The sequence below is a fragment of the Epinephelus fuscoguttatus genome, linkage group LG5 (assembly GCF_011397635.1).
Source record: "Epinephelus fuscoguttatus linkage group LG5, E.fuscoguttatus.final_Chr_v1".
Classification (NCBI taxonomy): Eukaryota; Metazoa; Chordata; class Actinopteri; order Perciformes; family Serranidae; genus Epinephelus; species Epinephelus fuscoguttatus.
Genome location: NC_064756.1, coordinates 11,226,662 through 11,243,033, shown reverse-complemented (window position 1 = coordinate 11,243,033; position 16,372 = coordinate 11,226,662). Strand labels below are relative to the sequence as shown.

At 41.1% G+C, this 16,372-nt stretch overlaps 1 protein-coding gene across 1 annotated transcript in view; it reads right to left on the bottom strand.

Moving 5' to 3' along the window:
• Positions 1-518: 518 nt before the first annotated feature.
• Positions 519-16,372, bottom strand: part of st3gal4 (ST3 beta-galactoside alpha-2,3-sialyltransferase 4) — a 31,836-nt gene continuing 15,982 nt past the window's right edge. Inside the window, exons 5-12 of the mRNA XM_049576171.1 lie at positions 16,259-16,348; positions 14,786-14,883; positions 14,371-14,434; positions 13,127-13,222; positions 10,040-10,229; positions 9,420-9,557; positions 1,625-1,774; positions 519-1,525 (exon numbers count right to left, since the gene is read on the bottom strand). Coding sequence (XP_049432128.1) covers positions 1,436-1,525; positions 1,625-1,774; positions 9,420-9,557; positions 10,040-10,229; positions 13,127-13,222; positions 14,371-14,434; positions 14,786-14,883; positions 16,259-16,348 — 916 coding nt within the window. The 3' untranslated portion in view covers positions 519-1,435. The remainder of the gene's footprint in view (positions 1,526-1,624; positions 1,775-9,419; positions 9,558-10,039; positions 10,230-13,126; positions 13,223-14,370; positions 14,435-14,785; positions 14,884-16,258; positions 16,349-16,372) is intronic.

Here is a 16,372-nt window from a genome sequence, read left to right as displayed (position 1 = left end):
GTACCACCATGTGAGAGAGCTGCGTTTATACATGCCAAGGGCACAACTCCATTCATGTCAACGTTAACAGAAGGCCGCGCACATGAGTAGAAACCGTCATTAACATCTATCGCTGCTGGCAAATGTATGTTAGTCATTCTCAATTATTAGCATTGTGCAATTTCCTGGTCTTCCAGATGTTCATACTGTACATGTGTTCCCTAGCACATGTGCTGCTGCTAGTTTTGTTGTTACTATCACCCCAGGCACTTTAAGATGGGCTGCTGCATGACTGCACCATGTGCAGTGCAGTAGATTACCTACTGTATAATATGCATGCAATAGAGGCTCTCTGCCATCTAGTGGTGTACAGCGATATTAAAATTAATGGCAAACTTCAGCAGCTCAATTCAAGTTCACTCAGGTCAATTGATGCCAGTGTAGTGATTTGCATCCAGTTGATATATGAGCCTGTTCGATAGCCCATGTGAAAATAAATGAGTTTATGTTGAATGAGAATCAAAGTACATTAATTCTGATTTCATTTCAATTAAAAATTTATTTAATTCTGTACAATAAAAAATATCCAGTGGTACCATTTTATAGGTACTATTTCTCAAAAAAAGACTGAATAAATTAAACCCCCCAGAAAACTGTAATCAAAACTCTAACAAATAGGCAAAATACAAGTTGTATTTCCAGTCCAAGAAATCTAAAAGTAAGGTGGATCTAATCCTGTGTGAATCAGGTCTGCGATCAGCTCATTTTGATTTCATTTACACTAACATGTACATTGAAAGTGAAGTTCACATAAAGTACCCACAGATTCTAAAACACCTCTTTACCATAAAACAGATTCTGACTTGATAAATCTGAAAAATGAATCTCAAACCATGGTGAGTGTATACAGTGAGAAATGATCTGATCTGATTAGTTTCGCAGCTCAATGATATGCATGAAATCTCTGCACAAAAATAACAGCCCACATTAATCACATGGCCCTAAAAACAACATCAAAGCACTGGAATTACCCAAAATGCAGACATAATCGGACATAATTTTGCTATTACATAGTTAGTGTCCTGCAAAGTGACTTTGAAAGTCGTGGTTTAAAACCCATAAAAGTTACAAACCTCTAAGCAATTTGCAAAACACTGGGCCGTGTTACCAAACGTCACTGTATTTGACAAACTGAAGGAACGCCATTTTAAAAAAGCAGTTAAATCACTTTTCTTTTTTTTTCTGTTTAACAGAATATAAGGCGCCGGGGAGAAAAACATTCTTCAGAGTTCAACCTGTGACACTTGTATCACCAGATGATGGCGCGAAAAGTCTTGTATCTCACCGCAGAAGGCACATTGAGATCTGATTTGGACAGGATGACCCAAACCAAATTCAGTCATGATTTGGTGTTCAATCGTTTTTTGGATTAAATCAAACTGTAAAAGTGTGTGTATCATAAATGTTGTTGCAGGTACAAAATAGCTCCCAAATCCTCCAGTCTTTTTAAGGCTTCTGCTTCGTGATTGAGGTCATGGTAAGAATTCTGCAACAGAGAGAAAGAGCAGCATGGGTATGTCATAACACAGCCTGCTATAACAGCAACCACTTTACATTTGAAGTACTGCAGATGACCGCTACCCACCTTCATAGACTTCATGGTGTCATATCCATAGTAATGGATAGGCTGCCTTTGGCTCTTTGTGTTAGGGTATCCAAAACCAGCAATGTGGACCACATCACAGTAGTTGAGAGCAACAAACACAGCGAGGATACCCGTCGTAGGATGCACTGGCTGCTGAAACAAAGACAAGTTATTGACAGTACACTGCAGTGATTCTGTGTCTTGTGACAAACACATTAAAGCCCCTATGTGCAGGATTTAAACATTTCTGACACTGGTGACTCTTGGTGGTGGTATCAACCAAGACAGCACAAAAAGTAACACAAAGACTGCACCAAATGTCACTGGGATTTTGGCTTTTGCTACAAACAAAAACATATGCCATCTGAAGCACATAAACATTCTAGTCATACAGTAAGGGCTCTAGCTTAATGAAACCGCAGACAGATGAAGCAGCTTGCATGAAATTGTTAGTTAAATACAAGAGGTGCTACAATCTACATCTGCAGACAAGTGAAAAAGGTGATGAAATGAGCATTCATGTAAAAAAAAAACAAAAAAAAAACGCTAAATGCTAATTGCACATCTGTTGTGTCGTAAAAGCTGAAGTGTTTTAAACAAGCAGGGAAACTATAACACAACTGCAACCTCTCATTTTGCCACTAGATGGAAACAGAGGGCAACAGAAACTGCTGCCGCTGACCTTCACTTGCAGTTCAACACAAGTCTTCCCCATGTGCACAGTACTATCCAATGACCTCAGCATTAATTATTGGGCCCGCATGCAAAACTTACAGCAGTATGCAAACATTTTTTGATGACATCTAGCTCTTGTTTCAACAGAGGTTGAAAGCACTTACTATAAGTTGCTTTGAATAAAAGTATGTGCCAGATGACTGTTGCGTAATGTTAGACATCATGTGAGCTTTTTGCAAAACAAAACAAGCCCGACATGTTAACAGAGCACTCTGAAATTTGCACACTTGCAAAGCAGACCTTTTCAAAGTATTCAAATTCTTAATCCTCATATTTTCTTTGAGCTTTTTTCAGAGACAGAGTGACTTAACATCGGGTGAAGTATACAGCCAAAGCAAGACATACTTGTGTGCACTTTACTGCTTTGATGCAGTGCTAATTTGTTCAACACAATGGTATCACCTTTTACACAACACTGCTTGAACCCTTGACCCCTCCTCCTAGCAGCTTCCCAGAGGTTTTGGTTGTGTGACGGATGAGTTACTTCACATTAGCAAGTCTCATCCCACAAACTGGGTTTTTTCCAGCAGTTTACTCACTCCCTTAGTCCGGCCTCTTCTCAAGAAAAGCACTCTTGATGCCAGTAACAAGTCACAACTTCAGGCTAATTTCCCACTTTGTGTTTGAGCAAATACTTGAGAAACTTGTTCACCTTCAGCTAAAAAATGTATGCAAACTCTATTTTTGAGAACATGAGAGGGCACTTGGCTCAGACCCAAAGTGCTCGCTGACACAGTTTTGTTCAAAGTTGTAAAAATGATCACAACAGACTTGGATACCAGAAATTCGGGAATGTTGTTTTTTTTTTACATTAGATTAATGTGTCCTTATTTAAAGGTTAAAAACATAAGTCGTTGACTCATCAGAGACCCTGGGCTGTTTGTTCGGTTAGAGTATTTTAATTCTGCGTGTGGCTGCCATTTGGATAGCATGAGGCTGTACAAACTCAAACTGCAAGGAACATAACTGAAATTACGTTAATCAGAACATTTGAGCAATTTTAATCATCTAAAACAATGGCCTCTCCAACGATAATGGTCACATACTTTGATCATGGCACAACAGAGGAAAACTGTTTGTTTAGACTATTTAAATCTGAGGATGAGCCAAGGATGAAGTATGTCATCTCAACTCTGAGGGGGTTGTCACACAAAAACATGACTAATGAAAGACAATATAAAAAAATCAATAAATAAATTGGGTTTAGGACGCCAACCATGAACCACAGCATCCTTATAGTCCAAATCCAGCTAGGGACCTTTGTTGCATGTTGTTCCCTAGCTCTCTCCTCTCTTGTTTCCTGTCACCTCTCTGCTACCAACATCTAACAAATGCAAAAAGCCTCCAAAAATACTGAAAGTCATCTTTACTTGAAAGCACTTCTTACAGGATTTCCTATACTTCCTTATCTGACATGTCTGTTTGAAAAAGCTGCAGTCCGGACACTCTACAAAACCAAATGAACTAAGTGCACAAACCAATTTTGCCTGTAGGCGACAAAACAGTTTTAGGGCCTTTGCTATTGTTTTAAAATCAGAGCACAGTCCTGCTGCTGAGAGTTTAATATCCCGGACACATCACTACGTTCAGCTAACTCAGAGCCCACAGTGATGTTACAACTGCCACATATGACCAATAATTATTATAATGACTAAAGGAAAATCTCTTTATGACAAAGTGAAAGCAAAATAACTATTGACGCACTTAATTCAATTCAACTTCAATTCAATTTCATTTACAAAGCCCAATATCACAAGTCACAATTTGCCTCAGAGGGCTTTACAGCATCCCACCGAGCATTTTTAGGTCTATTATACGTCTAATATACGTCTAAATGTTCCTTAGACGTCTAGTCTAAAATTGGTCTATCAGGGGTATAGAAATGAAAGTTTTTTAGACATCTAAATCTCGACTATATCTATACTATACTGTATATCGCTCAACGGCTATCATTATTATTTTAGTTAAGTATTTGGAGATCAGTTATGCACCTTACAGTTGTTTTTTTAATTAATAGTTATCGAATACTGGATTAAAGTGCAACGTCTAAATTCTGTCTAAAAATAGATGGAATCCAGACGGTTGAAATTAGGTCTAAAAAATAACTAGACGTCTAATATCTGTCTATTGCTCAGTGGGATACAACATAACTTTTTCTTGGGAGTCTCACAGTGAATAAGGAAAAACTCCCCCCAAAAAACTCTTTAAGCGTCCGACGGAGTTATAGTTGAGACAGTATAGTAGAAGCAAGTCAGTATAGTCGAAGCAATGTGGGCCCCAACTCCTGCCTCGATTTGATGTGGAGAGGTCTGCACATCTGGACAGTGATGTTGTCCACATTCACACACACAGGGGATCCCTATTCGATGACGACTTCTGGCGTGTCATGGTGAAGGGATGAATTCAGAGTTGTGAAAAACATTAGCATGCTAAACTCCAAGAGGAGGCTTGAATGTTAACAATTGTAACTGTAAACATAAACTGTTATCACAGACACACAACTTTATCCCTGCTATCTTCCAAAGGAGCTGGTCGAAAACAGAGGTATAAAGAGATAAAAGAAAGCAGATGAAGAGACAACAGACTCCAGCCCTGATGACATTCAGCCCTCTGGCTGACTCAAAGTCTCAAAGATACAAATCACAGGCCATCTTGGTGGACTGAGTGTACCGAGTAATTACCCTGCTTTCAATTCAGCTGGGGACCTTTGTCGCATGTCTGCCATATCTGCCTGTTTCCAATGTTTCATGTCTATTTTCTACTTTGTAAAGAAAATGACAATATCCTGTGTGGCCCTATACAAAAGTAATCTTGGTCCCAAAAATTCTACTAAAATACTTCTGTTTTCTTGCTTGTCACTTGTGATTCGCCTCTGATAAAAACACAAAAAATGAAGGGACCCCACTGACATCGTTTTAGAAAAAAAAGAAAAAAAACTAATGTGAGATTTAATGAGTTGAGACATGTTTGTTGTGTTGTCTCTACCGGGCTCTTACTGTGCTCAGAGATTTCCCTGTGTTGTTTGCCATTTCCCATATGACTGTCAGTGATTATCCGTGTTCGCAGGGGCAAGAAGAAGAATCACTTCCACATGACCGCGAGATACAAGAAACTTTCTCTTTCCCGTCTCTCTCCAAAATGTGCTCACTTTCCCCAATGGCCTTACACATCTCTCCCCTCTAAGCCTTTCCGTGTTATCAACAGTATTTTCTCTGCAAGAGCGGATGGAAAAATCCAGCTGCAAAGAAGTGTACACACACCAGCGGGCTTGCCATGCGTTTTCTCTTTAAAGGAGTAGTTCAACATTTTAGCAAATACATACAGATGAAACCGCTAATCGTGATCAGGTCTGTACGGGTCAAATTGATCATCATAAGCAGAAAATTATATTGATCTTTTCTTTATTTCTCATGCAGATTATCGTCTAACTGGCCACAACCACAGGTGCTTTACCCATGTGCATTTATTTGGTGTCTCCATCACTAGCAGCCAGCAGCCATAAGCTTTGAGGAGACATTTATCACTGAGAGAAAACAACTTTCTTTTTGCGTCATGATTTTAATGTGCACAAAACACCAGCCTCAAGTAGCCAGTCGGGAGCAGACAGGTGACTGTGAGGCAAGGTATCATGGGAGTAAAGAGAAATAAAAATACAATTACTGTGGTTTTAAAATTGTTTTCCATATGTTATCATGTCTGCAAAGACCCATACTGAACACTGTACACAGACTGGTCGATCACTATAAGTGAATCACTTAAACGGTATTTGTAAAAAATGATTCTTTTTGAAGCTTTTGATCCATATTAGCATTTTATTACTGTAACATTGATCAGTATAAGTGATTTCCAATGTACCTGTCTCTTGCTGCGAGTTAGATCTTTTATCTGTCCCTCCAATATGTAGCTACAGCTATTGGCCAGTTATCTTAGCTTAGCATTAACACTGAAAACAAGGGGGGACCTCTTTTATTTATTCATTCATTTTCCATAGCTGCTTATCCTGTTGGGGGTCACTGGGGGGGTGGAGCCAAGAGGCGGGGTACACCCTGAACAGGTCACCAGACTATCACAGGGCTGACACATAGAGACAGACAACCATTCACGCTCACATTCACACCTACGGACAATTTAGAGTCACCAATTAACCTGCATGTCCTTGGACTGTGGGAGGAAGCTGGAGTACCCAGAGAGGGCCCATGCTGACATGGGGAGAGCATCCAGGCTCCCCCACTTTGAGTTTGAACCAGGAAGATTCATACTGTGAGGCAACAATGCTCACCACTGCACCATCGTGCCACCAAGCCTGGTTCTGTCCAAAGTAAAACCAAACCCTCCTACCTGCACCTCAAAAGCTCACTTACTAACTCGTATCTCATTAGTTTAATTCATATAAAGACAAGAATGACAAGTCGAACTTTCTCGAATCTCTGGTGATTTTTCTGACAACCCCAAGGACACTGTTGCAAGGCAGGTTTTTAACCTCGGACAGAGGAGGCTGTTTCCCCATCCCCAGTCTTTATGCTAAGCTAACTGGCTGCTGGCTTTATCTTCATGTTTAGCGGACAGATATGAGAGTTGTGTAGATCCTTTTATCTTGGCAAGCAAGCAAATAAGCATTTTTTTTTTAACTATTGCTTCAAACATCGCTGACAAGACGCTTTTTGAAATGTGTTTATTTAGATAAGCCTATGAACTAAGCGTGTGTTTTTTCTGCATGTGTGTGGATTTTTCACATATGTGCATCTGTCAGAACTAAAGCTGCATTTGAAAAGAAATCTGCAACATCCTACTTGAGAATTCACGGGAATAAAATATTCAGTGTTGGATTTATGCAAATTATTCAGCCTACAAGACCTTCACCAAAGCACACTGCCTAATAATTGGCCATAGAGGTGTAAACAGTTCAGATGTAACAGCGCAAAAAGAAGTTTTCTCAAGTGTTCAGCTCTTGAGACACGGCTCTCAGATGGAAAAGGAAGGAAGAGCACACACACGCACGTAGCAGTGTGTTTTCCTTTGTGTACATGTTGCTGGGCTTAAGTGCACTTGTGGTTTGTTTTTTACCCAATCTAAACAACTATGAGCTCTGCTGCACTGACACAGAAGGCGATCTGACCATGACAGCCTCGATAAGAATCCAAAACACAGCCTCCTTCCTGTTCTCTTCTTTCCTCTCTCAAACATTACACCGTATCAATTTGCTATTGCACTGAGCCTGACTGATGAGCACCCGCAATGGGACACAGCTGACATTCTGTGTGTATTAGCTTCATGTGGTCGCCAGCACACGGGCGAACACCAGAGCTCTGCAGTGGCTCGGCGCATAGTTTGGACGCAGGCCCATGGAGCCTTGGTGAGAGAAGGGGGGGGGGCTGCATAGTGTCACCACTGCGAGCCAGACCTACAAGAGCTCAACACAGGCCTGTGTTTGGGGAGACGGGTGTGAACATAAGAGTTATGTGTGTGTGTGTGTGTGTGTGTGTGTGTGTGTGTGTGTGTGTGCAATGCAAAAAAGAGGGAAAAGGAGGAAAGAGAAGTGGCTGCATGTGTGAGAGTGAGTTTGTGCTTGCGTGTGTGTGTTGAGGGGGTCCTTGTCTATCTGGCAGGGTCATTAGCTGAGGGAGGTTTCTGCAAAGAGGAGGTCTGCTACAGTCAGAACTCCTGCTGGCATTTGGCGGATGAGGAATACCCAAGGACAGAAAAGAGGGAAGAGACAGAAAAAGACAAGACAGAATGAAGCTAGTGAGAGAAATCTAGGTTTTAGCGTGTGTTAAGCATGTTAAATTATTATCGTATAAAAACAAAGCATATATAATTGCAGCCCTGAATAAAGCGAAACCAGTTTCTGATGTTTTAATGCTGCTAAAGCAAGCACACATCTTCCTATTGCTGTATCCCTCCATCTTTCTCCTCCTCTTTCTGCCCACCATTCTCTCCCTTTCCATACAGTGTGTGCAGATGGTGCAGAGCTCCTGTCGGGCGAGCCCGCTGATCGCCTGTAGGATCGCTGCCTTCCCACTGCTCACTCTTCTCATGCACCAGCCAGTTGTGTTTGTACTGCAGTCCAAAAGGGTAACAGCCCCCCCCCCCCTTCCCTCCCGACTCTTTCACAAAAAGGGCTCAGGAGAGGGGAACATGCAGAACCAAAACAAAACTTGGCTCAGGCCCAGGTCAGAGACGATCCCCACCAAACACACAACAAGCCCCACTTGGCAGATGGGATGCAATGGGCCAATAAAAACTTCTATGTGAGTAATGGTCCAAGTCAAATCCCGGGGTGTTTCAAAACCCAGCCCCCTCAGCCAAAGAGGCGAGTTCCAGTATATCAGTCATTGTTTCATAAGTTAATTTATGATTATGTTTCTACGTTGGTTTGTTGTAATCTGATGAAGCTAACGTGTCTTTCCTTTACTATCATATTTCTTTCATTGAGCCCAAAGTCACAAAACATGCTCAGTGAAGACTGACTAAACCTTGAAATCCTGGGAAAAAAGTGATAGTAATTTTTCCCGATTAATCAGCGATGATCAGCTTTGCAGAGAAGGAACACTGGGAATTGTCCCTCTTTTAAACAGAGCATCTGTTTGAAATTTATACAATATTTTGGCTTTCCTTCAAAAGCCAATTATTTTCCGAAGGATTCACTGTGCAGCCTGGAAGACACTAGAAGCTTATCTTGTAATGAGATGCCAGAATGCCAAGCAGAAGCTAATCTTCAACATGTTTTGCAGTAATTGGATCGACAAAATTGCTATTGACCCGGCTACAATTCAAGACAAACGCCTCTTCCAGTAAACTGTTTATCACAGCGCTCAAGACATATCATTCGAGGAGCTGTGGCTAATCAGTGGATGCTCCATCCAGCCTTGTTAACATTCATGTGGGGAGTACTGAAGGGCAAAAGGGGGAAAGGGGAGGTATGGGAGAAAGGGAACAAACAAGAGAGAAGGTTGTGGTGGGAAAGTTCCTTTGGGGCTGACAGAATGGTCACTATCAATAAGCTAAGGAGGAGGCACTACCATCACAGTGACAGTTCAGTGACGTGGATGCGATCTCTCACCTGTTTACTCCTGGGGTGCAAAGGGATCTGAAGCAGTCTGTCTGCAGTGTGGTGCAGAAAGTGGGGGTCCAGCACTCTGATATTATTAACGTCACCCAACCAGATTTGGGGAGGGGGCTTCCAGAAGCCTTTCCTGACCTGGGAAGTACACAAAAACATTAAGATAAGACACAGGATGTTGTGAAACTGAAATGAACAAAAGGACAGAAAGGGGAGTAAAAGATTGCTATTTTTAGTTAGCACACAGAGTTCATTTGCACAAACAGAGATGCAATTGAGCCTATGACTCCCCCATGTCTGGAGGCGACCGAATCGATGTGCAAATTAGAAGGTAATGACCCTGCAACTATTAGCACAAGAAGGCCAGAGGTGCCGGGAGCAGCAGAGTGAAGGATGCCTGCGATGGAAACTGCATTTAAGTCTGAAGGGCACCAGCATCACTGAAGTCGAACCTTTTAAGTATTTGTTCCTGATATGGATGGCTGGCAAGGGCTGGAAAAGAAGCTAAATGGAGAGTGTTTATGTGAGGCTGAGAGGGAGAGAAAGAAAGTCAGAGAGAGTGAGATGGAAAGAGTGTGTGTTTGTGTGAGAGAGAGTGCATTCTCACACATATCCTGTACCCTCTTCTCGTTATAGAGGATCTCTTTGAGCCAGCGGAGGTCTTGCTGCTTAAAAGGCACCAGGACCATAAGCGTGCCGGGTTCGTTGTGCAGTGCAGGGTTGTAAGAGGCCGACTCCGGGTAGAAGAACCTCATGGTGGTCTTGTTCCCCACATCCTCCTCATAGCCTCTCACTGGGGCATCATTCAACCTGAGGCAGGGAGAGGACACAAGACTTTTCAGGTTTGTTTAATTTTCACTGTTATTTTCATTTTTGCAATCATTCATCCAGAAATTGGGATTTATTTTTAAATCAGTATTATTTCATCGTGATCTTTGAAATGCTTTTGAGCATGAAAGGCAACATTTTCAACCTGGATTCTCATATTTGTGTCTACTCTTTCTCACCTTGAATTCGCCACCTCTCTCAGAGAGTTGGGAAACGCAACTCTGGCTCACACATTTGTCACTGAGTCCAACCAAAAATATACAAAGAAATAGAGGCCGCAACTTTCGGGTTTTGTTTAGGAAGTTTCAGAAAACCTAATTCAAAATCCCACTAACATTTGAAATAACACACATTGCTAAAAAATACAACTTTGGAACAAACCCTTTCTACGCAGTATATTGTGTTGTATGCTCAATACAATACAGATATATAGTTGTTTACTCAACACTCCTGTTTTCAGTGGTCTTTACAGGACACTGATTCCCATAAGCCCACAAAGTACCACAGGCTGAAGTCAACAGTTTGACAAAAGAGGCAAGTCAGAAGGTGAAGAAGTGTATAGCTGGCAGAGACTAAATATTATAGATATGGATGGAATACAAAGTTACAACGATGTAGCCATTTTCATGGAGCTGTAGGTTTTACATGCTAACAAAGTAACTGTTGCTGTAGGATATTGAGATTAAAATTCCAGGAGCATGCTTCCGAGATGCTGATGAAAGAAATACTCCATGACAGACTGCAGAGGAGTTACAGAAGGTAGTAAAACAGAGGCAAGACCATGACGTCAGGACTTTGACTCCAAGCTACGAGGAGTTCTATCGCCTAACCAAGCTAGCAGTTTGGTTAGCCAATTAGCTTGCTGTCTATCTGAAGTAATAACCAGGCCCCCCAGGAAGCACAGTGAACTTTGAAGCCAATTTGACATAGTGGCCAAACTGTGTAACTACAACTTCTGGATCCATCAGGTGATGGACTCCCGCACGGTCTGACCAAGCAAATGCCTGTCTGATGAAAGTTTAGTCACTGATACCTTGCAACAGCATTAAAATCATTATTTTTGCAAGTTAAACAGTGTGCGGGAGTCTTTTCTACAAGTTTATTCTTCTCGTCCCTCTCCTACGCACTTGTTTGAAAATAGATGTGCGAAGTATTCCTTCACAATAGAGATTTGATCCATTTGTTCGGATAATATTTCTAAAGATTAGAAGAGCCGCACAATTAAATATATTATATACATATTATTATACTAAGGGGCTAAAGTGGGCTCTTGAGAGGCCACTATGTTTGAATAGTTTTTGTTTTATTGTGGATTCTTGTATTATATGTTGTATTTGTTGCATTTTAAATGTGTTTTGATTGGCTGTTACCTTGGCCAGGTTTTTTTTTTTACAAAAGATTTTCAATCTCAATGGGACTTCCTGGTTAAATAAAGGTTAAATAAATATATATATATATATATATATTTTTTAAACGGAAGTGGCCAGCTTGGCCAGCGAAAAAGTCTCCAGTGTGCTTGTTCTATGGGTTCAACGATGTGAAAGACACAGGTAATTTTACACCATTGAAGTCAAACTTTTTTAGCTTTACCGCAACTGAGCAACTTTCAAAGGAATGAACAGGGCCCCGCCTCCTCTGTATTCATTACTTTTAATGACAGACATTTATTATGCTTTCACATGATTCCTGTAACAGTGTAAGAGGTATAAAAACATCCTTGTCACTGTGACCTGATTCCCCAGCCAGATGATTCATACAGTCTCTTCAGTTAATGTTTGTTCTAAGGAATCATGTTAATCCAAATTAAATATTGTTAAGGTGGCCTCTTGATCTAGGGTTTATACTTGATTAACAACCAGGATACTTTTATATTCAGGTTCTTCTTTTCCCTCTAGATATGTCCTGTCACTTTCCAGAGCTGACTCTCTAAAAAAGGGAGAGTTACCTGCAAATAGGGTAACTAACTCACATTAGAGCGTTGTAACACATCTTCTAAAAACACACATCATAACTCATTCTTTGATCCAGTAATTAACACAGACTGATACCTTGTTTGGTTAAATGATTAGTTTGCACTTGGGAACTTAACTCTCAACAGGCTTTAACAGAATCTAGCCGTGTTTCTATGACAGAACAGGCCTGATGACGTCAAACTCTCAGGCATGCATTGAATTCTGAATGTCAATAACCTTACTCCACTTGGCCAGGGAACGATTAGGAAAGGGCGAGATGTGAGTCAGGGGGGAGGAGGGACTGATGGGGGGAGAAAAATGCATTGTGGCCAGGCCAAATTCTGGCTGTTTGAAAGAGGCTTATAAAAACTCAGAATGCATGTGTTCATTCCAAGGCTGTAAAGTCAGATTTGCAGAGTGCCTTTGTCCTTAAGTAAACTAAACGCATTCTTTTCTCCTTTGAAAGAACTGAGGAAAAGTTTTGCTAATTGCCGAGAGGGCGGCTCGATGTCAGGGTCAGACGGTCACACAGTCGGATACTGTCCGTCATTAGTCAACAGCCAAGCAAATTTATATCCCACTTTCAGCGGCAGGGAAAATCACCGCATTCCCTTTTTAAGGTCATCTAGCAAGGATCCTTCTGTTCCTAATTTATCAGTCCTAACCATCCTGAAACATGACGGTAGTTATGAAGAGGCCTTAGGTTAAGAAATTGTTTTATTTGTAAGACATGAAATTACAGTACAGTCACCTCCTAAAAATGCAGCTTGGAGTGGAAACAAAAGGCAAAAAAGCAAGTTTACAAAAATTGTATGTTTTACCCTAATTCATCTTCTTCTCCGTGATCAGCATGCCAAGTAACAACAATAACTGAATATGACAGTACTAGCAACAACACTTCTCTGAGGTTTCCTCCATTGTACTTACCGAATGACCACATCATATTTGTTGATGATGCCTCCCAATGAGCTGTTTTTAATGGCAAAGCCGTTGCCTATGACTACACAGGTTCTGCATTCCAGGCTGCGGAGAAGAACACCACAGACAAACATGAGTGTTTTGTACAATGAGGAGAAAAAAAATGTCACCCTAACTGAAAACATATTCATCAATGCAAAAGCACCCGAGGGTCTTCACTTGACCATAATGAGGGACAGTTATGTGGCTAAGCACTAACAGCTACCATAAGTACCCATAATCAGTGATGAAGTCATGCAGAACTGAAAGCGTATTACAGGATGTGTACCACAGCTGGAAAACATCTTCGACCAATCAATGTTGAAAATATTCCTGTTGTATAGCATCAATTATTAGATATGTGTTGGTGCCAATTCTGGACTTACAGTATAGTAGTCATAATTATCACTGTACTGCATTACGGACTTAAATCAGTAGAGAGGTCCTAGGTTAAAGAAGTATTTTACTACTGGGTAGGTGGTCTTTTCATAATACTAGGGTGCCTTCGCAGTAGAAATATGCAAATACTTTTGAGATTGATGCTACATGATCAGAGAAAACAGAAAAAAGGGACTGTGGTATTTGGTTTTGCACAAGAGGTAGAAAACCTGCAACTACCACAAAGCATTGTGCCGCACCAGACCAATAAACGGTCCTGCAGGTAAGTGACATGAGGCGAATTTGTGAATTTGACACAATGGCAACCAGCTGGTTATAAACAGTCTCACGTTTTTGAAAACAGATGAGAAATAGGCAACACAGTAACAGAATTTTGGTTTATATTTGATCAGCAATGTTTAGTTTTACCGCCTTTTTTTTTTTTATCCCTCGTTTTCACAATACAGGAAACAGTATGGCACCCACTTCCTGTTCACAGACTGTCTCATTATACTTAAACAGGGCACTAAAATATGTTTCCAATGACATTTGTGGTGAGAAATAGGAAGCGCAGTGACGTAATGCTGATTCATATTTGAGCTCGTTTTGCCGGATTACGCGTTTTGCGTTATCAGTGTCATGTTTCAAGTTTCGCAATAAGAGAAGCAGGGACATCTGGGCTCTGGTTACAAGACGGGTGGTTTACCACAGTTGATTCACATATACCACCCACACTGTTATGACACCGATCTGGTTAAAAAACTGAAGTATCCCTTTAATAAAATGTTGAGCTTTAGCATCATAAACCAGGTTGGCTGAAGTGTGCTGACACTTACTTTTCAATGTTGGCTGGCACCTGGTAATTTGCAATTACAGCAAGAACTTTTAGTAGCAGCAGCTCTGGAAGGGAAAGAGAGAAAGGTTTGAATAGAGAAGTGCAACTCACATAAAAGTCTGTTGTTTTGTTCTTCAGCGCTAAAGATCATAAATCCTAAATCTTATTGCAACAGATACATGGTTGAAGTCACAGAGGAACTTTGTGTTTATGGCAGTAAAGCAGCACTGTCAGGTCCGGTCTTTAATTCAGTCACACCATATAAAGATTTATTTTTAAGTTCTGTGAACGTGACATGTTAAGATAAGTGAATATATGCATAAAAAGTAGACACCTTTATAAAATAACCAGTAATACCAGCATGTGCTGAGTAAACTGAGCAGAATAAGCCGGGGATAACTGTAAAGTCAACATACCACTGCCCTTAATGCCATAAGGTAATGCCAGCTTTGACAGATGCTCCCGCCAGAAGAAATCCTCCAGTTTCAGGAAGAGCTGCGTCTGTCGGCTAATGCTGCGTGAAAAATGTCAGAGCAGGAATTACAACACAATACTGCAGTGCACAGGCTTTCACTGTATAGATGAGTTATATTACAGGAGGTTTTGCGGCTGGGAGAGAAGGGAGGATATGAATGAGGCGTAAGACAGCGAGGATGGAGGAAAACTAAAAAAAAAATCTGGCTATAACAACTATCAAACCACACAATGGACAACACTGACTGTGCTGCCAAACAGCGCAGTGTTCATATTGGCACATGGAGAGGCCTGCCTTAGCTTTCCCAAATGTTCTGGTATCTATTAAGCAGGTAAACCAGGCTCATTATAAGTAAACCAGCCCTTTTCATGATGTCATTCAATAGCAATTTCCCTCATTAAAAGCCCCTGTTGGCATCTCTCTGCTGAGGAGAGAGGAAAGAAACAATAACATTCACAGAGCCTGTGGAGTGAGACAAATGTGGCAGGTTGTAATATGTGAAACAGTTGCTTTTCTGTGTTCGCTGGCTTCAGACTCCAGCTGTTTATGACCTACTGTCTTTGACAGTGAGTCCCTCAGACATTTATTACCCTCGTGTGCCAGCTAGCTCGTCGCAGGAGATCAGGATAAATCTCCAGGGAGGGGTCTAATTAGAGAAATGTCACTCTGATTGCCTGGAAGGCCTCCCTGTGACTGTAATGACTGATGGGGAAAACCCAAGAACAACCAGCCGGCAACTTTATGTGAGAATGCAAATCATGTTATTTAACAAGAGTTAAGCGCAGGCATTATGAATCTTAAAAGGTCAAAGGGCGGGCAGTGGACGGTCCACTGGGTTGAAGAAATAAACAGTGACCTTGGAGGAGGCTGGGACAAACCACAGATGGATACCATATCGCTATTTTGTAACAGAACAGATCCCACAAAAGGACTAACAGTAAATATACAGCTGAATAAACTGATAATAGAGCGAGAGAAAATAAATGAGAGGGGGCTCAGGGCTGTGGAACATTGATTACTTAACAAGGCAGAACCTGAGGAGGACAAACAAGCTGTCGTCTGGCCTCCAAAAATCCAACTTTATCAAGAGCTCATTCTAAGCCAACATTGGGTTTTATATTAACTCTCCCTCTCACCCATTTCATCAGCACATTCCACATGAGTTACTGAAACTTACATGATTTAGATGGAAAATCAGTTTTCGTAATAAGTCCTGTTCTTTCTCACTGAAACATGCTATTCCTCCATGACTGGTAAAGACCAGTCTTAACAGAGCCTGGCACCTTATGTTCAAATAAAAAAGCTGGCATACCTTCCTCCCTTAATAAGCCATCCACTCCCTCAAGTTTATATATATATATATATATATATATATTTAAAAAAACAACAAAAAAACAGGCATGCCATTACTCACTTAAAGTTAAGACTCTCCCACTTCTTCTGGGTTAGCCAACCACCACACAGCGACTTGCTACTGTTCAGAGACTTGCTGGTGCCTCCGTAGCTGAAAGACAGACAATCAGCACAA